This window comes from Somniosus microcephalus, chromosome 22 (assembly GCF_052327205.1).
Source record: "Somniosus microcephalus isolate GS21.2 chromosome 22, FLI_Smic_1.0, whole genome shotgun sequence".
Classification (NCBI taxonomy): domain Eukaryota; kingdom Metazoa; phylum Chordata; class Chondrichthyes; order Squaliformes; family Somniosidae; genus Somniosus; species Somniosus microcephalus.
The window spans coordinates 64,653,465-64,677,891 of NC_141008.1; the positions used below are offsets into that span (position 1 = coordinate 64,653,465).

Genomic DNA, 24,427 nt, shown 5'->3' on the forward strand with positions numbered 1-24,427 from the left:
CCTGTTCCACATGGCCAAGGCTACAAGAAAAAAATTATCACCTCATGTGAACATCAGGGAGTGTTTCAGGACTAGCTCCACACAAAATCAATCCACCACTCTATTTGAATTCAGTGTTTAGCTCAGTAGAATGTCAGTTCCTGATACTGTGGCTTCTGGCACGAACAATTCTTGTTTCATTCCGATTGTACCAGAAGTAAAGTTCACAGCAAATGGTTGAACAGATTGCCTCCAGAGCATAAAAGAGTCATTGCACTTTGGATCACAGGATCTGGAATCAAACCAGCTTCTACAAAGTGGGAATTTAGTCATTAAAACTGATCAGATAATTTGAATTAAGCATTGATTGCAGTGTTGTTTTTGTGTGTGTTTGTTTTGCCAGAATTATGATATCAGAGAACAGAACCCATTCTTCTTTTCTGTCCTGTGACACCACAGTAAAACGGTTACCTAAACAGAGCACCATTTATTGTAATGACCTTTATGGAAACACTCCATTAGCAATGAGTTATGGCCACTTTTATGGATTAATTTGCACTGAAAGTTATATTATGACAACCCAGACTCATTTCACTTAGAATCTGCAACAGCCGTGGGAAAGGAGATACTCATCTCAATCTCCTGTGCTGGATTCAAACAATTCCAGATGCAGAAAGAGTAAGTTGACCCCCTGGGCTAGCCACTTCTAAATGTGAGATTTTATTTTATTTGGAAACATATTGTAACAGCTGAGATGTGTTGGGGAGAATGTCTAAACAGTTTTCTCTTCATAATAAAAAGTAGAGTATTGAACTTATCCATTAATTCAATTCTGAAGGTTCTTACCAGTAATCCATTAAAATGCATAGCAAATTGTTGACCTGCTAACATGTAAAACAAAAGTGTAAAATTGAATGGTGGCATGACATTGGTGCTGAAATGAACAGTGCCACGGGTCAGTAGTATGCGGGATTAGGCTGTGATTTCCCACACAATGAATTGATCATCCGCGTAGTCCCATGGTGAGGAGATGCCAGGTGTTTCCCTCTATGAATGGAGGAAAAATCAGGGCAGTTTGCTTCAGGGCTATTTCTGTGCATTTCCATAGCAGCCAGTTACATGGTAGAGCTAGGAATAGATCTAAAGGCAGTGAAGATATGCAATGCAGGGAGACTTCAGTGAAGAGAGGAAAAAGTAAAATATGCACAATGTTGGATTTCATAGCACATGTCTTACCAAATTGAGCAACAGACCATTTGTATGGTTGCCCCTCAAGTTTTATGGTATGGTCTTCTTTATGCCTCAGGAGCTAAACAAGAAGCAAACACAGAAGGATCTGGAGCACGCAATGTTGCTGCGCCACCATGAGTCCATGCAAGAGCTGGAATTCCGCCATCTCAATACTATTCAGAGAATGCGCAGTGAGCTAATTAGGCTGCAGCACCAAACTGAGCTCACTAATCAACTGGAGTACAACAAACGGCGAGAGCGAGAGCTGCGGCGCAAACATGGAATGGAAGTCCGGCAGCAACCCAAGAGCCTGAAGGTATGGATGATTCTGAAGTGAAAAGGTTAAAATAGTCCTGTTTCGTTTATTAAAGATTCTTTGCTTCTTTTGGATCCAAATCCACCCCCCACCCCCACAACCTTTCCTGCGTGTGAAAGGGCGAATGTGTGGCCTGCACTTGGGCCACTGCAATTACCACTCTTGAGCTGCTGCATGGTGGTGTGCAAGACTGGGTCAGGTGACCTTTGTTTCTTCCTTCCCTCTTAAGGAAGTACATGCTTTTCAGTTAAAACTGAAAGCTTGCTGTGCTGTGGAATGGTGGAGATAAGCACTTGTCTTGCCATGGTACAGTGCTGCCTGGACTATATGTTCTGCAGACTACAGCCAACCAACATGGGTTTTGGAGAAGGTTATGTAACTGCAAATTTAACTGATTTAAGCTCTCGTCATTGGTTTTACTATAATTTTCTAAGCGTTACTATTTTCCAACTTTCAGTTGCTCGTTTTACATGCTATATTTTTGTCGCAGTGTTTTGGCTTGTTTCAAAGGGTATGTATAGTATTTCTGTAGTTCTCGGGGGTTATCACCTAGACGGGGCCTTCCTGATTTCCAGATATAGGGTTGCAGGAATCAAGTTACCAGTTAAAACACCCCATGCGTATATATGACTGCACCACCCTCCTGCGTCCTATTGATTGAAACATTGCGATTGTAAAAAGGGTTGAATGTCAAAGAATTGCATCATAGAAGATAAATGATAAATTCCACAATGTTATTGTAGCCTTCAATTGTTTCCCATATAAGATTCCCATTATTAAAAAAATGTTTTTATAAATATCTTCCCTATAACATAATGTTAAATTAAGTATTCCACAACTTTTAGTTAGCGCAGTGGGACCATTGAGATCAACATGCTTCCCTTCTAATTAGTCCTCAGGAGAAATCCAAGCCTGGAAAAATCACTATGGCCCGTATTTTGCAAACTATCAGCGTTCGCCTTCTGAAACTGACTGCAACTTCAGGATTTAGCGCATGCACATCTAAATGCGTAAATCCTGAAGTTGCAGTCAGTCATTCACTGCTCCAACACAGGCTGTGCTGTGGCCCCCACTCCCATAGCCAGCAGTTTGTGGAACTGACACAAGTTTAGGCTTTTCAGTGCTAATATCGCTGATAAATACTCCATTAAATGTTAAGCCTTATTGGAATAGGTGTAACTAGGGTTTTAACAACGTATTGACTGCTAAACAACTGTTCTGGCCCAGTGTTCTGGAGTGTCAAATTTCTCCATTATGATAAAAAAAAAAAAATTTTAAACTTCAATTTATTTTTAAAAATTTGTAATACCTTATCCCCATGTGAAAGTCCCAATTTTTATTTCGCTCTCTTAACATTTTTAAAAAGTGCAGATAAAAGCTGCTTTTCATTTCCTGGTTTGCTATCTGTGAGAATTCTTCAATTCTTAAGCGTTTGTGAAGTGCCGCATAGACTTGCCAGCAAAGTTGAAGCCCATGGAATAAAAGGGACAGTGGCAGCATAGATACGAAATTGGCTAAGTGACAGGAAACAGAGCGTAGTGGTGAACGGTTGTTTATCGGACTGGAGGAAGGTACACAGTGGTGTTCCCCAGGGGTCGGTACTAGGACCACTGCTTTTCTTAATATATATTAATGACTTAGACTTGGGTGTACAGGGCACAATTTCAAAATTTGCAGATGACACAAAACTTGGAAGTATAGTGAACAGTAAGGAGGATAGTGATAGGCTTCCAGAGGACATAGACAGGCTGGTGGAGTGGGCGGACACGTGGCAGATTAAATTTAACACAGAAAAGTGCGAAGTGATACATTTTGGTAGGAAGAACGAGGAGATGCTATATAAACTAAAGGGTACAATTCTAAAGGGGGTGCATGAACAGAGATACCTGGGGGTATATCAACAAATTGTTGAAGGTGGCAGGGCAGGTTGAGAAAGTGGTTGAAAAAGCATATGGGATCCTAGGCTTCATAAATAGAGGCATAGAGTACAAAAGCAAGGAGGTTATGACGAACCTTTATAATACACTGGTTCGGCCTCAACTGGAGTATTGTGTCGAATTCTGGGCACCGCGCTTTAGGAAGGATGTGATGGTCTTAGGGTGCAGAAACGATTTACAAGAATGGTTTCAGGGATGAGGGACTTCAGTAATGTGGATAGACTGGAGAAGCTGAGGTTGTTCCCCTTGGAGCAGAGAAGGTTGAGAGGAGATTTGATAGAGGTGTTCAAAATCATGAGGGGTCTAGACACAGTAGATCGAGAGAAACTGTTCCCATTGACGAAACAGTCGAGAACCAGAGCGCACAGATTTAAGGTGATTGGCAAAAGAACCAAAGGCGACATGAGGGAAAACATTTTTACGCAGCAAGTGGTTAGGCCCTGGAATTCATGGCTTTCAAAAGGGAATTGAATAAGTACCTGAAGGAAAAAAATTTGCAGGACTACAGGGAAAGGGCGGGGGAGTGGGACTAGCTGAAGTGCCCTTGCAGAGAGCCGGCACGAACTCGGCGGGCCGAATGGCCTCCTTCTGTGCTGTAACTATTCTAAGATTGGCTGCTTAGGCAGCTTGTTGACGTCATTGCAGCTCTTCGCTGGGGACTCCCATTACACAGCACTACAATCAATTGCACGTCAAGAAAGTCAAACTTCTCGCCAGTGATCGCGAGATCTTTATGGGCAGCTTTCTTCGAGGTCATCGGCAAGCGTCTTGGCTTTGTCACTAACCACAAATCACGGGCCATTGTTTTAGGCTTAATGCCTGCCACTCCGCATCCAGGAAAAGAAAGGTTGCTGATTACTAATAGGCCAACTCACTGATGGTCCTGTACCTGATATCAACTGGGTTTCTGATGAAAGAGGAGCGCAAAACTAGTTGGTCAGAGAAAATGTGTCAAATACCATGCGATTTTTGTTAATTTGAAATGGGGAATACTTTATATTGACATTACTTCCTTCTTTCATTTTGGCAATCATTGTAAGCTTGTAACAAACCTAACCGACCTTTTATAAAAAAAAAAAAAAAAAAAAAAAAAATTAAAAAATCTCTGTGTGAGAGAAGGAGGTCTGACTCATTTAAATTAAAAGACAAGTTTTTTATTTTAATTATAGTGGATTGTTCACTTTAAAATGATTATTCAAAAGTAAACTGCAAAATATAAAGATATTTTTACCCATCAAGTGTGTATATCAGATCAGCTCAGGTTACATTTGTGCTACAGAAACTATTACAGTCCAATCTTGAAAGTTTGAAATTCTGTTCTGTGGAAACTTAAAAGTGTTGATCTCTGGGACAAAGCACTTAAAACAGGTTTTGTGTATTTTCTAGTCAAAGGAGTTGCAAATAAAGAAACAATTCCAGGACACTTGCAAGATCCAGACACGACAGTACAAGGCACTTCGCAACCACCTGTTGGAAACTACCCCTAAGAGTGAACATAAAGCAGTGCTGAAACGACTGAAGGATGAACAGACACGAAAACTGGCCATACTTGCTGAACAGTATGATCACAGCATAAACGAAATGCTGTCAACACAAGCAGTAAGTGTACATTTGAGTTTTTCATCATCTAATTTCATTCAATTGGGTGAACAGCTCCTCAGCTGGGTTTTGATTGGTGTGGAGATGCCGGTGTTGGACTGGGGTGGACAAATGTAAGAAGTCACACAACACCAGGTTATAGACCAACAGTTTTATTTGAAATCACAAGCTTTCGGAGCGTTGCTCCTTCGTAAGGTGAAGTGGAGAGATGCATAAAGACACAGCTTATATAGTCAGAGAATAATGCCAGATGATTACAGGTAATCTTTCTAACTGCCATTTATCACACCTCGGCAGAGAGATAATCACAGCAATCAAAGGTGTGAATGGTGTCCAAACAGGTCAGTCAGGAAAACATTACATCAAAGAACAATGAGGTGGGGTCACAAGGGGTCAAATGTTGCAGATGCTGGGGTCTGTATGAAAAACAAAAAACAGACAAAAAAACTTTTTTTTTGCTGGAAATCACAGCAGGTCCGGCCAATGCAATTGGTTACCAAGTAGAAGTAACCCATCAAAAATTGGGTTCAGAGGGAAAAGTTTAATGAACAGAACCATGCAGATGGTGCATTCTTAGCTAATACTGACTAGGAGTATACTTGTAACTTCTAAGTTGCTAATTGCTCCAGTACTGGTGCAAGCAATGCATCCATATTTCTACCAACTAAAAACGAGTCATCTTTCTGACTCTTAGTTTGATGGAAGACTGTTGTAAAACAAATTATTACGGCAGTCTAATGCAATAACTGTTCATTGTTTTGACTCCTGCTACACTGGTATCATTGTCAACTGGCAGTGTGTATGCAAGTTCAATACCCTGTCTTGAATGCACAAAGATAAAGCTTGCCAAAGCATTGTTTTTTCCATCTCAAGAAAGGCACATGTCTATTATAATCATGTGGCACATTGAGGAGGCTGCTGATAGTTGCTGTCAGTAGAATATTGTGTACTTCTAAAGAGCAGGTGTGTTGATTCACACTTGTGTTAGCTAGTGGAGATTTGCCTAGCGTTTTAACCTTCTATTAACTACTTTTACTTTTTAAAGACGTACTTAGTTCAACCTACCATTCAGTTGTGTGGAAATGGCTTCAGCAATACAGCCTGCCATGAAAATAGTAATTTTATCAGCATGTAATGATACCAAGACCTATGGAAGAATTGAGGATAAAATGCCAGAAATGGTTTTGAATTCCAATAGTACTATGTAGCAACATATTCAGTCTCTCATTTTTTGATATTGTGATAGAGATTGGGCCTTAAAGTTACCATCAGGATATAAGTTCTATTGGATATGACCATTGGTGGTTCTAATCCTTTTGATAAGGTTAGAATCAGAAGGTATATAATAGAAATAGTTTTGCAGTATAATGATGTAAAAGCTCATTTTAATCTGACTTTTTGAGTGATTCACTTTTTGGCCCCATTGTTTTTTATGACTTGGACAATTGGTGTTTGGGGGGGGGAATACTTTTCACATCCCCAGGAAACTCTTGGAAAACTGCAGATGTGGTGCAGTTCGTCCCAGGATACAGAAATCGCTGGTATCTTTGCTTTAAACCAACTTTGTTTCATTGGCTATATTTGTCCAGTAGTAAATAATAATGGTGTGGAGATGCCGGTGTTGGACTGGGGTGGACAAATGTAAGAAATCACACAACACCAGGTTATAGTCCAACAGCTTTATTTGAAATCACTTGCAGTGATTTCAAATAAAGCTGTTGGACTATAACCTGGTGTTGTGTGATTTCGTAAATAATAATGGCAAAGGAATCTTTATTGACCAGAAAATAGAAATACAATTCACGAATGGAATGGAATGCAAATTAAATATGGAATGGTAACAACAAGAAAGTTCCTGGACCCCTGTACATAATCTGCACATACAAATAAATGTTCAGCTATTCCTAAAGTCGATATTACATTTTGTGAACACATGAGATTAGCCAGTTATTTGAAAAATAGGTTACGTAATTTTACCATAACAGTGTTGGCAGTTTGGCTGCAAGTAGAATATGGGAGCGTGTTCTATCTGGACGTGCAGCGATGTCCATTTTTATACAATTCATTATTTTCTATTTTTAATTGCTAGCTTTTAGAATTTTTGTTGTTAATCTCAGAACCTAGTGATCTTTCTGACTTGCATTTTAATAGTGGGCGGCTACATCCTATTTCTAGTAACTGGTAAATAAAATGGAAAAACTTGTATTTTAAATGGAGCTTTAAAGTTAATATTTGCCATTGTGGGAAATGGTGAATTAATTTTTGATATTTAAACAATAAAGGGATGATCATTCAGTTGCATTTTGTTGAGGAAATACCATAATGATGGACAAACAAATGATCATAACAAAGCACATCACTTGAACTCTGCTCCATTAATTGCATATTTGCAGCATCCCTCAACCAGATAGTGGACGACAACTCCCTGAACACACAACCAATCTGTGCAAACATTCTGTAGATTATGACTCCTAGAGTGGAGCTCAAAGCTTCCACTTCCTCAGTCTAATGGGCAGAGGGGCAGCACTTCCAACTGGTGTCAATAACAGAAAAACACTGATTATTTTTTATGCCAGTTTAATGTCTCGCCTGTCTTTTGGATGAGATGTTAAACCAAGGCCACGCCTATGTGTTCAGGTGGATGCAGAAGATCCCATGGCACCTTTTCAAAGAACAGGTTTTCCCAGTGTCCTGGGCAATATCCATCCCTAATCAACACCACCAAAATAAAAATAAATGATCACTTGTCTCCTTGCTGTGCACAATTGGCTGCCAGGTTCACCTATAAAACTACAGTAATTACACTTCAGAAGTAATTTATTTGTTGTAAAGTACTATGGGTTGTCCTGAAGACATGAAATGTGCTTTCTAAATATAAGTATGTAAGTTCCTTTTTTTTCTCCAGTGATGCTACATTTTTTAACGTACACAACATATGTTACAGTGAAGAAAGGGGTGAAACAAAATGTCCTACTTAATTCCCTGCCCAAAGATGGTAAAGGACTGTCCGAACAGAAACCCAAGGAAGCCAATATTAGGATGGGTGAATACTGAATACTTTGAAAAATTATACAAATTTGGGAGTAAATTGCAAACTTTTGAAATGTATTTGAAGTAACCTTGACAGCAACAATAGCTGTATGCATGGGCTTGTAATGTATAATGCAGTAATTGTGCAAATATATGCTGTACATTATACAGAACTGATCCTGCCATTCTTAAGGTTCCTCACATTATCTGCTGACACAAATCCCACCCTGTTATTGGCTACGCAATATCCAGGGTAACGTTTTTTTTTCTTTTGCTGCCTCTTCCTCTCTCTCGGGGAAGTGGCCAGTTCCCCTGATAGTGTTACCAAGATGAGGAACGTTCTGTGGGGAATCATGGACACGATCAATAACACAGTTTGTTGGGGCAATCTCAGATTTCTTATATGGCTGCTTTTCATCAAATGCTGGGTTCCTTTCAAAAATCACAGCCATCTATGTAACTGCCAGCTCAGTAATATAAACTATGGGCTTTCACCAAATTTTAATTCTGATCAAACCCCTGATTCACATGAATCCATCTGTCCGTAAGTACAGATTTAACTTAACCGTAAGTGACATTATCTCCTCAGCGTTTTTATTAAACAAAAGATCTGCTGAGAGTTTCAGCCTTGTTTCCAAAAATTAGGTAGGGACTTTTTGTCAAACCATTCAAAAATGGGCTTTAGAAATATCTGCTTGTGACTTAATGCTGTACTTGCGTTTTTCAACCATAAAGATGGTACCTAGCTGACCTAAAAACATTTAATTTATGGGCGTGGGGTGTCTAATAACTGAAATACGTATTTCAAGTTTAGTGATTATGCTACAATATTTTTTTCTAAGACTTTCAGTTTACAATGGCAATGCTGTTTATGGAGGTTTGCTAGTATTAAGCTAATATTAAGTCAAAGGAGGAAGCTTATAAAGTTGCCAGAAAAAGCAGTCAGCCTGAGGATTGGGATCTTTTTAGAAATCAGCAAAGGGGGACCAAGAAATTGATAAAGGGAAAATGGAATATGAGCACAAACTAGCGAAAAATATAAAAACGGATTGTAAAAGCTTTTATAGGTATATGAAAAGGAAAAGACTGGCGAAGGTAAATGTAGGTCCTTTACAGTCAGACAGGAGAATTTATAATGGGGAATGAGGAAATGGCAGAGAAATTAAATAAATACTTTGTTTCTGTCTTCACGGAGGAAGACACAAAAAAACCTCCCAGAAATACGAGAAAACCAAGGGTGTGATGAGAATGAGGAACTTAAAAAAAAAAAAAAAAAAACATTACTAGCAAAATTAATGGAATTAAAGTCAACAAATCCCAAGGACCGGATGACCTACATCCTAGGGTTTTGAAAGAGGTGGCCAGTGGAATAGTGGACGCATTGGTTGTCATCTTCCAAAATTCTATAGATTCTGGAACGGTTCCTGCAGATTGAAGGATAGTAAATGTAACCCCGCTATTTAAGAAAGGAGGGAGAGAGAAAACTGGGAACTACAGACCTGTTAGCCTCACATCAGTAGTTGGGAAAATGCTGTAATCTATTATAAAGGATGCAATAACTGGGCACTTAGAAACTAATAGTAAGATTGGGCAGAGTCAACATGGATTTATGAAAGGGAAATCTTGTTTGACAAACCTATTGGAGTTCTTTGAAGATGTAACCAGTGGAGTATACAAAGGGGAACCGGTAGATGTGGTGTATCTGGATTTTCAGAAGGCCTTCGATAAAGTCCCACACAAGAAGTTGGTGAACAAAATTAGGGCACGTGGAGTTGGGGGTAATATACTAGCATGGATTGAGAATTGGTTAACAGACAGAAAACAAAGAGTAGGGATAAACGGGTCTTTTTCAGGATGGCAGGCTGTGACTAGTGGGGTACCGCAAGGATCGGTGCTTGGGCCCCAGTTATTCGCAATCTATATCAATGATTTGGATGAGGGGACTAAATGTAACATTTCCAAATTTGCTGATGATACAAAGCTAGGTGGCAGTGTCAGTTGCGAAGAGGATGTGAAGAGGCTTCAAGGGGATCTCGACAGGCTTAGTGAGTGGGCGAGAACATGGCAGATGGAATATAATGTGGATAAATGTAAAGTTCTCCACTTTGGTAGAATAAACAGAAAGGCAGAGTATTTCCTAAATGGTGAAAGATTGGGGAATGCAGATGCTCAAAGGGACCTGGGTGTCCTTGTACATGAGTCACTGAAAGTGAATGTACAGGTGCAGCAAGCCATTAGGAAGGCAAATGGTATGCTGGCCTTCATTACAAGAGGATTTGAGTACAGGAGTAAAGAAGTCTTACTCCAATTATATAGGGCCTTGGTGAGACCACACCTGGAGTACTGTGTACAATTTTGGTCTCCTTACCTAAGGAGGGATATATTTGCCATAGAGGGAGTGCAACGAAGGTTCACAAGATTGATTCCTGGGATGGCAGGACTGTCGTTTAAGAAGAGATTGAGTAAACTAGGCCTTTATTCTCTTGAATTCAGAAGAATGAGAGGGGATCTCATTGAAGCATACAAAATTATTACAGGGCTTGATAGGATGGATGCTGGGAGAATGTTTCCCTTGGCTGGGGAGTTTAGAACCAGGGGCTACAGCCTCAGGATAAAGGGTTGGCCATTCAGGACTGAGATGAGAAGAAATTTCTTCATACAGAGGGTGGTGAATCTTTGGAATCCTCTACCCCAGAGGGCTGTGGAGGCTCAGTCATTGGATATATTCAAAACAGAAGCCGATAGATTTCTGACTAGTAAGGGCATCAAGGGATATGGCGATAGGGCAGGTGAATGGAGTTGAGGCAGAAGATCAGCCATGATCACATTGAATGGCGGAGCAGGCTCGAAGGGCCGAATGGCTTACTCCTGCTCCTATTTCTTATGTTCTTATGCATTTACATTTTACTTTTTCAATTATCTTTATGGATTTTTGTCAGTTTTGCTCATAACCAGCAGATGGCAGTACTATTTCAAAGTGTCTTCAACCGTAACCACTTTTTAAAAAGAAGCTAGGTATCTTGGAGGTAAAGGGATTTTATGTGAAAGTTTTGTATTCAAACTGATTGATGCCAGTTGTGGTGTTTGAGTTTACGCTTACAATCTGTATACTTGTGTAATTCGTGATAGAATTTTGTAATTGTTTCTGATTTGTGTTAGTTAGCACTCTGAAACATAGATTGTTTTTACCCGTACCTGTATAATATATCTAAAGCTAAATTTGTGAATTGAATTTAGTACTACTGCAGACACTTCTCAGAGACCATGTTGGACCTGATGAGTATTCTATTCAGAGGCTGTCTTCTCCACTTTGTGAAGTTTGTATCAGTTTAAATTTATAAAAATAGCTTCTAATGCAGCTGAAATTGAGGATGAAGATCTATTCATTGGATCAAGTACACAGCACATCTCTAAGTCACAGAGGCAGATCCTGCAGACACTATGGCCCGGAATTTCATCAGCGGCGAAGGAACGGCTTTCACCTCGCGTACAGTTGCCCACAGATTTTTTCGGGGTTTGTCAGCGGAGACATCCAGTCATCTGGCGTCTGTTTCAATGCGCCGCCCTCTGCAGGGGATCTGTGGCTTCTGTGAACAGGGATAGCAACAGCAATGCTCTTCAACCAATCAGACTGATGAATCCTTACTGAGCCATGCAGAATCTAAACTACAAAGTAAAAGAACAGGAAATATAAATTACACCTAAATTATGTACAGGAAGTGAAATAAAAATTGGGACATACAGATGGGATTAAAGGAGAGAGATAAAAATTATTTAGTTTTTTTTTAAATCTCCTACATTAATTTTCTTCTGAGGGAATGAGACTCCACACTTATAAAATTAATTTTTCAGGGCCAGAGAGGTTATTCTGCAGTAATTATCACTTATTACGCCATTAAAAACTCTCTCCTTTTTCATCCGTTTTTAGTGCGGAACTAGTGGTAAGTACCCCAAGTTCACGCCATTCGTGATTTCAGTGTCGAGTCTATCGGCGAGGACTGCAACAGCACACCTTGTGGAGGATCAGAGTATCTGACAGTAACTTCTAGATTTCCGCATTTAACTGCGCATGTGCGGACGCCAGAAGTTGCTGATAGCCTCGCCGTTATTATTACAGCAAAATCTGGGCCATTATTTTGAAATTGCACAGAAAGCTCTCAAGCCTACAGGATAATGCAACATCAGCGATGTTATCTGGCTTTGATTTTATTTTTCTTAAGTAGCAATAAGAAGCTGTAGCTTTTAAATTGTTTAAACCAAAACTGAACAGTGTAATATATCGAGGTTGATCACTTCAGGGTATACGTCTCTTATTTGTACATTACGAAGTCACTTGTTATCAGATCTGAGCTGTCATTCTGTCTTAATTCCAACTATTAATTCTTCATTTTCTTTTTCCCTTTTTTAAAAAAAAAAACTTTTTACAGTTACGTCTAGATGAAGCTCAGGAGGCTGAATGTCAGGTGCTGAAAATGCAGTTGCAGCAGGAACTTGAGCTGCTTAACGCGTACCAGAGCAAAATAAAAATGCAGACTGAGGCGCAGCATGAGCGTGAACGCAAGGAATTGGAGCAGAGAGTCTCGCTACGCAGAGCCCTACTAGAGCAAAAGGTACACGGTGTGTCTGTGAATGCTAACTTATCACCTCCAGAGCTTCAAAAATGGTTTAAGATTTTAAATAAGCTTCAGAAGTGAAACTCATCCAGTTAACTACTTTTAAAATGGCTCTGTTGCAAACCCTTTGTGTATCTTCTTGATACACCTGTAAATACTGATGTCATATTCGTAGCTTTAAAAGCTTCTAAAGTTTCACCTCATTAATTTGTAAAAGGATTGTTGGATGAGTTACTTGTTCCAGTAGTGTATCTACTAACGCACTGCCCCTGAACACCATAATGTCGATCAGTAACTCTTCTGTATTGTCTTTAAAAGCTTATTTAAGAGAAAGAGCATTTGAAAATGTAAGCACTCAGTAAACCCTCTCAATTACTTAAAAAGAGTACTCCATACTGCTTGTATTAAAAAAAAAACCTGAAACTTGTTCCCAATAAATTAGAAATACATTTGCTAGACACTAGAGGCAGGCTGTCTTTTATTCTCTTGGATTTATTTCAAAAACAGCCTTGAGGATTCATAGAAACATAGAAGATAGGAGCAGGAGTAGGCCATTCGGCCCCTCGAGCCTGCTCCGCCATTCAATAAGATCATGGCTGATCATCCAAATTCAGTACCCTGTCCCTGCCTTCTCCTCATATCCCTTGATCCCTTTAGCCTGAAGAAATATATCCAACTCTTTCTTGAATATATTTAATGAACTGGCCTCCACCGCCCTCTGTGGCAGAGAATTCCACAGGTTCACCATTCTCTGGGTGAAGAAATTCCTCCTCATTTCAGTCCTAAATGGCTTACCCCTTATCCTTAGACTATGACCCCTGGTTCTGGACTCCCCGGCCATCAGAAACATCCTTCCTGCATCTAATCTGTCCAGACCTGACAGAATTTTATAGGTTTCGATGAGATCCCCTCTCAATCTTCTAAACTCCAGTGAGTATAAGCCCAATCGACACAATCTCTCCTCATACGTCATTCCTGCCATCCCAGGTATCAGCCTGGTGAATCTTCGCTGCACTCCCTCCATGGCAAGAACATCCTTTCTCAGGTAAGGTGACCAAAACTGCACACAATACTCAATGTGTGGTCTCACCAAGGCCCTGTACAACTGTAGAAAGACATCCTTGTTCCTGTACTCGAACCCTCTTGCTACGAAGGCCAACATACCATTTGCCTTCTTAACCGCCTGCTGCACCTGCATGCTTACCTTCCGCGGCTGGTGCACAAGGACACCCAGGTCTCTTTGCACTTCCCCTTCTCCCAATCTATTGCCATTCAAATAATAATCTGCCTTCCTGTTTTTGCCCCCAAGTGGATAACCTCACATTTATCCACATTATAGTGCATTTGCCATGTTTCTGCCCAATCACCCAACCTGTCCAAATCATACTGGAGTTTCACACATCCTCCTCACAGCTTACCCTCCCACCCAGCTTTGTGTCGTCTGCAAATTTGGAGATATTACATCCAATTCCCTCGTCCAGATCATTAATATATATTGTGAACAGCTGGGGTCCTAGGACCGATCCTTGCGGTACCCCACTAGTCACTGCCTGCCACTCGGAAAACGACCCGTTTATTCCAACTCTTTGCTTTCTGTCCACCAACCAGTTCTTTATCCAAGTCAATACCTTGCCCCCAATCCCATGTGCCTTAATTTTGCACGCTAATCTCTTGTGTGGGACCTTATCGAAAGCCTTCTGAAAGTCCAAATACACCACATCCACTGGTTCTCCCTTATCTATTTTACCAGTTACATCCTCAAAAAATTCCAGTAGATTAGTCAAGCATGATTTACCTTTTGTAAATCCATGTTGACTTTGTCCGATCCTGTCACTGCTTTCCAAGTGCTCTGCTATTACATCTTTTATAATACTCTAGCATTTTCCCCACTACCGATGTCAGGCTTACCGGTCTATAATTCCCCGCTCTTTCTCTACCACCTTTTTTGAATAGTGGGGTAACATTAGCTACCCTCCAATCCATGGGTACTGTTCCAGAGTCTATCGAGTTCTGGAAGATGACCAGCAATGCATCTACTATCTCTAGGGCCACTTCCTTAAGTACCCTGGGATGTAGACCATCAGGCCCTGGGGATTTATCGGCCTTCAGTCCCATCAATTTTCCTAACACCATTTCCCTACAAATACCGATTTCTTTCAGTTCCTCCCTTTCATCAGACCCTATGTTCCCCGGCATCTCTGGGAGGTTATTTGTGTCCTCCTTTGTGAAGACAAAACCAAAGTATGTATTTAGTTGGTCTGCCATTTCCTTGTTTCCCATATAAGCACATTAGTTTTACCACTTTCACTCCAGTTTCATTTTGGAAATGGACATACTGAAAACCATATCCAAGTCACTGCAGATCTGTAAACAGCGAGCCGTGGAGTTTCCATTGCAGAAGCTGAATTTGAGAGGCATGTGAGCATGCTGGGCATGGGTATTTCAGTGCTCTGAATAGATGATTGGATTAGAGATTCCTAATTGAACAGTTGAGTTGATAAAGATATTGTCACAAATGATCAACCAATTAAAGAGTGTATGCCCTTAGCTCTGTTCGATTTTCTGATTCATAAGAGCTTGGCTGTCCCAGTCACTTTTTTTTAGTCAGTAGAAAATTTACTGGCAGTAGAGCAGGTGTTTGAGCATACAGTATGAGAAGCTCTGTCATACTGTTCCTCTAAATATTTGTTGGTGGCAGTATAACTGCATTCCCTGCTTCTATCATTGAACAGATGGTACTGGTACTGCGCTAGCAATTACGTTATAATGGCACTTGTTAAAGCACTGCTTCCTGTTCAGCGCCAGGCAGAATTAATATTTGGAATCTGCTGAGGAGTTCATGACAATCTGGAGGTTATAAATTATATCAATCGCATAAGCAGATGGAAACACCAAAGTTGCAGTATTATTTTCCTATGCTGCATATTAGTAAAATATAAAATGTAATTTTGAAACAACTGTTGCAATCATCAATTTATAAAATAGATCTACAATATTATTATATCATTTAGTATGTGCAGAGGATTTCCTGTCAATCTCATAAGTCATGAAGGTTGTGGGATGCATTAAATATCATAATGCTAAGCAGATTATAGTTTCAGATGTACCATAATTTGTATTTTACTTTTCCAGATTGAAGAGGAGATGTTGGCACTACAGAATGAACGCACTGAGAGAATACGAAGCTTACTGGAACGTCAGGCCCGAGAAATAGAGGCTTTTGACTCGGAGAGCATGAGACTTGGCTTCAGCAACATGGTCCTTTCTAATCTGTCTCCAGAGGCTTTCAGCCATAGTTACCCTGGAGCTACCAGTTGGTCTCATCACCCTTCTGGAGGAGCTGGACATCACTGGGGTCACCCCATGGGTGGCCACCCTCCAGCCTGGGGTCACCCTATGTCAGGTGGGTCCCAACCATGGGGACATCCTGCTGGCCCAGTTGTTGCTGTACCCAGAGGAGGTGGTATGGGGGTCCGCAACAGTCCCCAAGCTCTCAGGCGGACAGCTTCCGGAGGCAGATCTGAGCAAGGCATGAGCAGGAGCACAAGTGTCACATCGCAAATTTCAAATGGTTCACACATGTCTTACACATAATTTTAATAGGTTGGAGGAACAGTTGTGTTACTGCTGTCTTGCCTCCATGCTCTGCAGAAACCGCCCATTATGCATCATTTTGAAAGCCTTTTATTGGTACTGCGGTTGGGATGCAGAGTGCAGGCATGTTTGTCTAGCCTTTCAGGAAAAACAGATCTTTTATGTTAATACAGAATTTTTTCATTTGTCAACACTTCATACATTATCTGTTTGATCAGCCCTTGGGAAAAAATGTGAAGGAAGGCCAAAAGAAAATTCTTACTGAGCCTGGTTCTCTCCAGCTGGTGGCAGTGCAACACGGTGACTTCCCTTTACTTGTCCTTATTTAGTAGCATACTTTCTAAGTTGTGGCTTTATTTTGTGCATTTGAAATTTTCCTTTTAAGTATTACTTTTGGTTGCCATTAGTTTCTGCTGGCCATCACACCATTGTAATTTTTCAAGGGCTGAACCAGTAATCTCACCAGCTGCTAACCAACGTTATATTTGTTTGCCTGAGGCATTTATCTGCTGAAATAGGTATATATGAAAAAACAAGAAGTTTAGATTCTATTCCTAGAGCAGAACGAGAATATAGTGAACAGACTGGAAGTTGGGCTGTATTTGAAAGTGGGACCGAATTAAAGTCTGGTACAAGCATTTGGTATTTATGTACAGCCGCAAACCTGCATTTGTTTAGTGGTCAGTTACTCATCTGGCATTAACCCTTCGCTACATTATCTGTGAATTATTTAGCCACTAACATGTCTAGAGTATGGACACTAGTTAATAGGAGGAATATTAATTTTAACTAATGCATAACAATGATGCCATAATTAAATCACCAAATAATAGATGAAAGGAAAAACTGCCTTCTGCTAACCGTTTTGATTTTTCCCCACTCCATAATTTTCAGATTTATTCATTATGTGCAGCATACTCCTTTTTGCAAACCTTCCCACCACCCACTGAGCATGTTATGTGGCTCAAAAATGGTGATACTGCACCATAGAGAACATGCTCCAAATTTAAGGTGTTTACAAACTACCATAGAACGCAGTTTTAAACTCTACATATGAGAATTAACAACACATTACCATTACTGAAAACCACATATATTGTTCTTAAAACAGTTTCGATACAGAACACTATTTTTAAATTATACAGATAGTATAATTTTATTTTTTAATAAGTAAAAATTAGAGTGTTTTTGTAATAGGCTGTTGTACAATATGTTCTGACCTTTGGCACATCTCAGAAAGGACTTTACATTGTGCATGGTCTGTGAATTGTACAATAATCTATTGCCACTATGCTGTGAACATTATTGTCCCTTCAGAAAGAACACTGCAGTAAGTAAAACGCTTCCCTAAAATTCAGGTTACATCAGAAAAGTTTTTTTTTTTTAATTGAAGAATGTATGTATCTGTAAATATGTAGTAAATTGGAATTGCTGAGCTGCTGGCCTAGTTCCTGACTTTTTTATACTGAATTTAGGTTCTGTCAACTAAAAAAAGAACTTAGTGCCATTATTAGCACCAGTGAGCATGCCTATGACTTTTTAGCATTCTATGTATCACTATTACTACGCTGTAGTATAATGTAACAAGTCTTAAATGTGTTATACAGACAAGAAAATACATCTGAAAGCTATGCTTGCTTCGCGTCCTTCCAGTGCTGACTGACTGGGCAGTAGAAAATTCCATGTACATACTGCATTCCATATAAAAACTACTTTTGGTATAAACTTATGCTGAGATGACATTAAATCTTGCCAATAACCTAACTTGTTACTTCCTGCTGCATTGTGTAACTTGTCACATAATAATTTTAGTTGTCATGACTTTGCCAAAATCATTGATCTGGGTAGGAAGGCAGGTTGGTTAAGTGTTTTCATATGTTTAACTTTATTGCAACTTTGGCAAGGTTTAAATTATTCCCCTCCCTGCCCCAGGTGGTTGGTTTGTTTCTGCTGTTGGTTGTAGTTTGCCATTTTAATGCTAGATTCATGCCCCGTAGACACCATTTTTTTAAATTGCAAATTCTAATTATTATTAAAAAGAAAAAGGGGAGAACTAAGTGCTGAGAACAGAACATTTTTCAGCTTTGCATTTGAGTGATGGTACAGTGTGCACACTTCGATCATTTATGCAGGGTGCTTGAATGATTTTTGCTGGTGGAAACTCTGATTTCTAAATTGTAGACTTGTAGTCAGCACTGCTTAGACAACAGCATTTCATAAAAACCCCGCCCAGTATTGTCTACTTTGATCTTTGAGAGCAAACAGTCAGATGTGATAACCTCGCTGGTTCAAGTATCTTTATTACATTGGCTCATGACTTTGAGATGAAGTGATTAACTGACTCTTATGTTTACATACTCCATTGGAGTACAGTAGTGGGTTAAGATTTTGAGGAGTCTCCTCTGTTCTGTAATTAGCTACATTGTGAAAGAAGACTTGCAAAAACAATTTAGACATCACTGACCCAAAATCAGAACTTGCTACTCTGTCACAGGCTATTGGCTTTTAGCTTCTTTTATAGCCATGGAAATATTAATATTTCTTAAAGCTGAGAAATGTTTATTTTGTAAATTAAATTTAAGATGAAATCTTAGCCACAATTTAAAACTTGTACCACAGTAAATTACATTTTAAATATAGTTCGAGTTTAGTATTTGTTACAGAAGTCTTTTCTTAATTTATCAGTTGCTTCCATTATTTTTAGTAAACTTTGTGTCCCACTTTTTAAAAAAATTATCTACTTATGGCTACTTTTATTTATAGATCTAAATGTTAATTTCTGGTCTTGACACAAATCCTTTTGAAAATCTTGCCTGTTGTGTAAAGTTGGGTACATGATCTGCTTAATGTCTCTACCAATGCTGCTCAGATCAGCTTCTAGGAGGTTCATGAGGTGCCAGAGTGACTCACCTCCTATTTAGTTGTCTTTTTCCCTCCCCAAGCAAGAAATACCTAGCTCCCACTTAAGACCCTCCAGTGGGGATCAGGAATTCACCATGGAGATATTAACTGGCAACCTGCCATTGCATTGTACAGCATGTTGAAATTCAACACATTGTGCCATCATGCTATCAATAGCTGTGATTTTTTTTTAGCAGACTTGAGAGCAACCAGAATGAAGAGTCATGTAACCATTTGATCTTCCATTTTACTCACTGTTATGCTACCTCTTGCAGAAGATATGGGATGAAAGTTAGAAACTTAAATAGCGAGCAAGAATGTAGTAGAAAATAATTATAAGGACATTGGTGAAATTCATTATGCACAGTGACTAAAAATGTTTCAGATCCCATGAGTGCGCTGTGCTCATTCATTTATAAAAAGTGGTCCAAGTGTGATACTTCAACTCCTTGAACAATGATGAATGTCAGCAATGATGCACATCACGTTCTTTCACTGGATTCTGTTTGTTCCTCTGGGTCTGTGTAGTTGAATACCCACACTAATTACTGAACAATTTGTGCAATCAAATTGCTGGCATTTATCAACACTTTCATTGTATAAATAGGATACCACATGGGCCTTGGTGGGGGGGACCATATTTATACAACTCTGAACCTGACTTGACATAAAATGCCAACTTTGTCTATTATGCAGTCAGAACCACTGATTGTGTAAAAGTGGTCACAGTAATCTGTGTGCTCTACTTTTATATCCTTAGTATATTTGCAATACACTTTCTATGGTCTAATTACAGTTCAAGTTAGCTTCACTGAATTTGTGGTGTTTATCAGGGAATTCTGGGCGTTTAGCTTGCCTCCATCTTCTGTAATGTTTATATTAAAAATAGTTCTGAGTACCATTTAATATAAATTACAAAAGAAAAACGCACTCTCCAATCCCTGGCACCCTTTCTCTCTCACCCATACATTCTAATTTTGTCTCCATTCAGCATCTCTTCCTGACCACTCAAGTTTGAGGTAGGCAACTCCCCACTTGTGCCAATGGCCTAAATCCACAGCTCTGTCACAGGGTATTGGTTTAAAGTATATTTTATAGCTGTGGAAATCACCATGTTTGATACTAAGGCTGTGAAAGCTTTCTTTCCACATTGCAATTAAGGTGACAGTTTAAGGAGTTGAAAATGGAGGAGGGACCCAAGAATTAATTTTAAGCCTTTATAAAAACACACAATTATATGTTTGAGTGAAAGAAATGTACTGTCAATCATAGTGTATGATGAGATGAGCAGCAATGCCAATGTACTCCCTAACTTTGCTTTGGAATCTAAACTTGTAGAACAATGCACTATAATGGTTAACCATTTGAGTATCAATGTGTGATGCTGAATTATGTAACTTTGCAAAGAAGAAAGTGTTTCCCTGTGCCACATGCAAGTTAGTCTGAATATGCCATAATCCAGTTGGATTTCCTTTCAGTTGCTTATCAGAGGTGATTTATTAATTAAATAGCTTTGTTCTCCATTTTGTAATTAGTTCAAAATGGCAGTCTGACTGCTCAAGTACAGCTTTAAATTAAAAGTAAAATTCTCCCATTCTTCAATCCAAAGCTGCTGTTCAGGTAGCTTCTACAATGGGGACAGGTAAAAAGATTGAACTCTTTGGTTAACTCTCTTCCATTAATTTACGTGGATGCATGTAGTAAAAACATTGCACTGAACTAGAATACTCCACCCCACAGCAGAAATCCCCCAAAATAACACCAACTATGCACATTTTAGGTAGAAGACGGGCTGATAGCTAGTGCAGAAATCCTATGAAGACATCAAGGGTGGAAAGAAAGCAGCTTAACAATACTGTCAAATTACCATGTATGTCATTTGTTTTGAGAAGCAAGTATCAACAAATGTGCCAACAGTGTTGCTTTTTATAATTGACTTTGATAATGACAATGTTTTTGAAGGGACAATATAGTTGCCAATTAAGAATGCTACAGTGTAAGGGGTGGCATAGTAACATTGCAGTTTACATGGTGACTTCACAATCTTGATTATTTGCAGTTTCTTTTTACTCCATTGCTTGTGATTAGCTTTTTGTTTTCACACAAGCCGTTAGATGGGAACATTAGGCTGCCCTGATATGGCTCTTTAACATAAGAACAAGATTGCAACAAGGTTGTGAATGATTCTGTAGATAGCATTGTCCAATAGAAATTGCTGACTAGACAATGGCATGGCTTCAGTGAAACCATTTTAGCCACATGCTCTAATTTTAGAAAACATCTTGCATACACTCACACAATGCAGATAAATGTACTTCACGCATATTCACTTAAAAAATATCTGCCACCATTCAGTAACCAAGCAAGTGAAACAATGATCAAAAGACACTCATAATCTACTTTATGTTTACCATTTTACTAACATGCATAAAAAGGTTGAAGCACACATGCATACACTGTGCAAATGAATGTTGAGATCACATGCTCAATGACTGTGTCTATTACTCATTTTTATTTACTAATCATAAGTGCAATTAGCCAGATATGGATTCCCAATTAGCCATATGTGGCTAATGTATTTGACAACATGGCTATAGGCCATTTACCTGCACTCCAAGCTGAGGGCAATGTGAAGATGAACAGTCATGAATGAAGACATAAAGTAAGTTGGGGAGGTGGAAAAACAAAAATGACCATCTAGCTGTAATTGCCCAACAGCAAAAGTCACAGACCGAAGATTTGTTATCAGACTCTGCCCATCCAGGGCCATTGTACAGTTTTCCAAACTGCTCCCAATAAGCTTTTGCTTAAGCTTTAGAATACCCCTTACTAGATTCACCGTTAAGAGAAAGAACAATGATTGGCCAATACTGCTGCCCAGCAGTCAGGACAGGAGGAAAGGGAGCTCACCAAGATCAACCTAGTGCTAAGATCTGTGGAATATTCAACAGTAGGTTATTATGGTACAGTAGTAATCTGTTAACGTGTAGTAATGAGCTTTACCCACCGTTGAGGTCGGGAATGACTACATGCTGTTTGGTAAGCTAATCTAATGTCCTTAGTTATACAAAATTCTTTTTTCTCTTGCTATAGTTGTCGCTGGCTCTGAACAAAAAAGAAAAATCACAGCTCTTACTGGGGGTTCTGAATAAATTAACGCAGTTCCAGTTTTTAAAAATATAATATAGAGTGCATATAATGAAAGATGGCCTAATGACTTGACATCTTGTAAATGCATAATTTTATTAACAATTTCTTTGCAGTAAGATATTTATATGGTGTAAAGGGTTAAAGAAAACCACTAAACCCACACAGTACTTGAAAAGGGTATTTGTACTAAAATACAGATGTTCATTACTAACGATGCTACTATCAGAATCCCTTTTGTTTTAGTATGCAACAAAAAATAGTTTAATGTGCATTAGTAATGGATGAGGGACTGTGAGAAATGTTAATATTGTACATTTTAAATAGCTTGCAGGAATTGTGACAAAAAAACTTGAGATTTCTAACATAAACATTTTAAATGTTTTAACACTAGTCCCATGGGGTGAAGACAACACATCATGAATGTATAACCTAATCTAACCTAGAGCAACTGGCTGGTTTTAACAAATCAGACAGCATGTTTGAGCTTCTTCAACTTTTATCTTTACATTTCTATTCTATTTTGGGTTTTTTTTGTTCTCGGCATAATTCTGAATTTTATTTGCACATATATGGTAGAAAAATCTGAATTTTAAATTTTAACAACCAAATCTGCTTTAATCATTTTTTTAGCAATATGTTATTCCAGTCGTTCATAGCCAATTACCAATAAGTTCCTTTGCTTACTGGTATTTCTTTTAAAAATTGTACAGTAAAAATGTCAGTATTCTGGTAACTTCTGGTTCAACATACATTAGCTCATATAACCTGTATTAATTGTATAGATTGTGAAGTTAAGCTGTTACCAAGTGTCAGAGAAAGAGAATAGGGTCATATGTAATATTTTGTTTGTAATTATCCTTTGTATCGTTACAAAGGAGATGTTAAAATCAACTGTAATAAAGTAATTTTAGTACAGCTTGTGTATTTTTTTCTTATTTAACTATTATTTCAGATGGCTGTCATGTTATTAAATTGTGTGAATACTTTTTTACAATGTAGGAATCTACACACCGTTTGATACAGTATATGATTTGATATAAATGTAGCCACCCTGAAATCACTAATAGAGGTAGAATCCATTGAGTACAATCTGGAACTTTGAAAATTGGTTTACAACTTTTTTTTTAGTCATCTCAATTAATGAAGAAAGCAGCTTAGTATTAATAGCAACAGTCATCTTTGGAGATGAGATAAATTTAATAAAAAATCAAACCAGAAGGGACATAAGAATTTGCATATTTGACACTTCTGTTTTTTAGAAATATGCAAACGTTTTTGAAGACTTTTGTTCACCCTAAATATTTATTTGTAATTTACAACTGTGAGATGTGTCTTTCTGTAGATGCTGGATTTTCACATTGCTTTTTATAAGAGGTGGTTTATAGTGTTTGGAGGCCATCTATTGTAAAATATAGGGCTTGAGGCCTTGTTTCAGTGGTTACAATAAAATCCAAACTTGATAACTTCTATATACAGTAGTGGTAGATATGCATCATTGCAGATACAGGAAACCAAACTAAAATTGCTGGGTAGCCCCATGACTTCCTGAAAATAGCCAACTTCGAATAGAATTTTTTTTTAAACTGTGTGTGAATTTTGTGCTCAGCAAGGTGAACTGCCAGAGAATGGAACACTTTCATCGGAACAGGAATAGGCCATTCAGCCCCTCGAGCTTGTTCCGCCATTCAATGAGGTCATGGTTGATCTGTAGCCTAACTCCATTTTAGACACCCATCATCAGCATTAAACAGTCCCAAGTTGGGTATACTACCGTGGCTAGATGCACAGTAAAGCTACTTCTACATTGCTGCAGTTATGCTCAGCCCTAATCGCAGAAGATTAACTCCTCCTGCACAATTTGACATGTTTTCTATTTTCCATGCCAGAAATCCTATTGGGCCAATTTTATGCTGTGTCCATGCTAACTAGCAACTGGATTGAGACTGTCCGAACTCATTTCACTTAGGACCTTTACAGAAGAGAATAATATTTTTGGAACGTCTCTGGCATGTGCTTCATCTTCTGGCAAAGCCAATTACAGAAATCGTTCCAATGACATATTCTCCTTTACTTCAGGG

General features: G+C 38.9%; 1 protein-coding gene across 3 annotated transcripts in view; it reads left to right on the plus strand.

Annotated features, from left to right (window-relative positions):
• Positions 1 to 23,264, plus strand: part of taok1a (TAO kinase 1a) — a 192,885-nt gene extending 169,621 nt beyond the window's left edge. For all 3 annotated transcript variants that reach the window (XM_085964957.1, XM_085964956.1, XM_085964958.1), the window contains 4 exons: positions 1,286 to 1,525; positions 4,849 to 5,061; positions 12,519 to 12,701; positions 15,837 to 23,264. In XM_085964957.1, the coding sequence (XP_085821083.1) occupies positions 1,286 to 1,525; positions 4,849 to 5,061; positions 12,519 to 12,701; positions 15,837 to 16,298 (1,098 nt within the window). In that variant the 3' untranslated portion in view covers positions 16,299 to 23,264. The remainder of the gene's footprint in view (positions 1 to 1,285; positions 1,526 to 4,848; positions 5,062 to 12,518; positions 12,702 to 15,836) is intronic.
• The last annotated feature ends 1,163 nt before the right edge of the window (positions 23,265 to 24,427 follow it).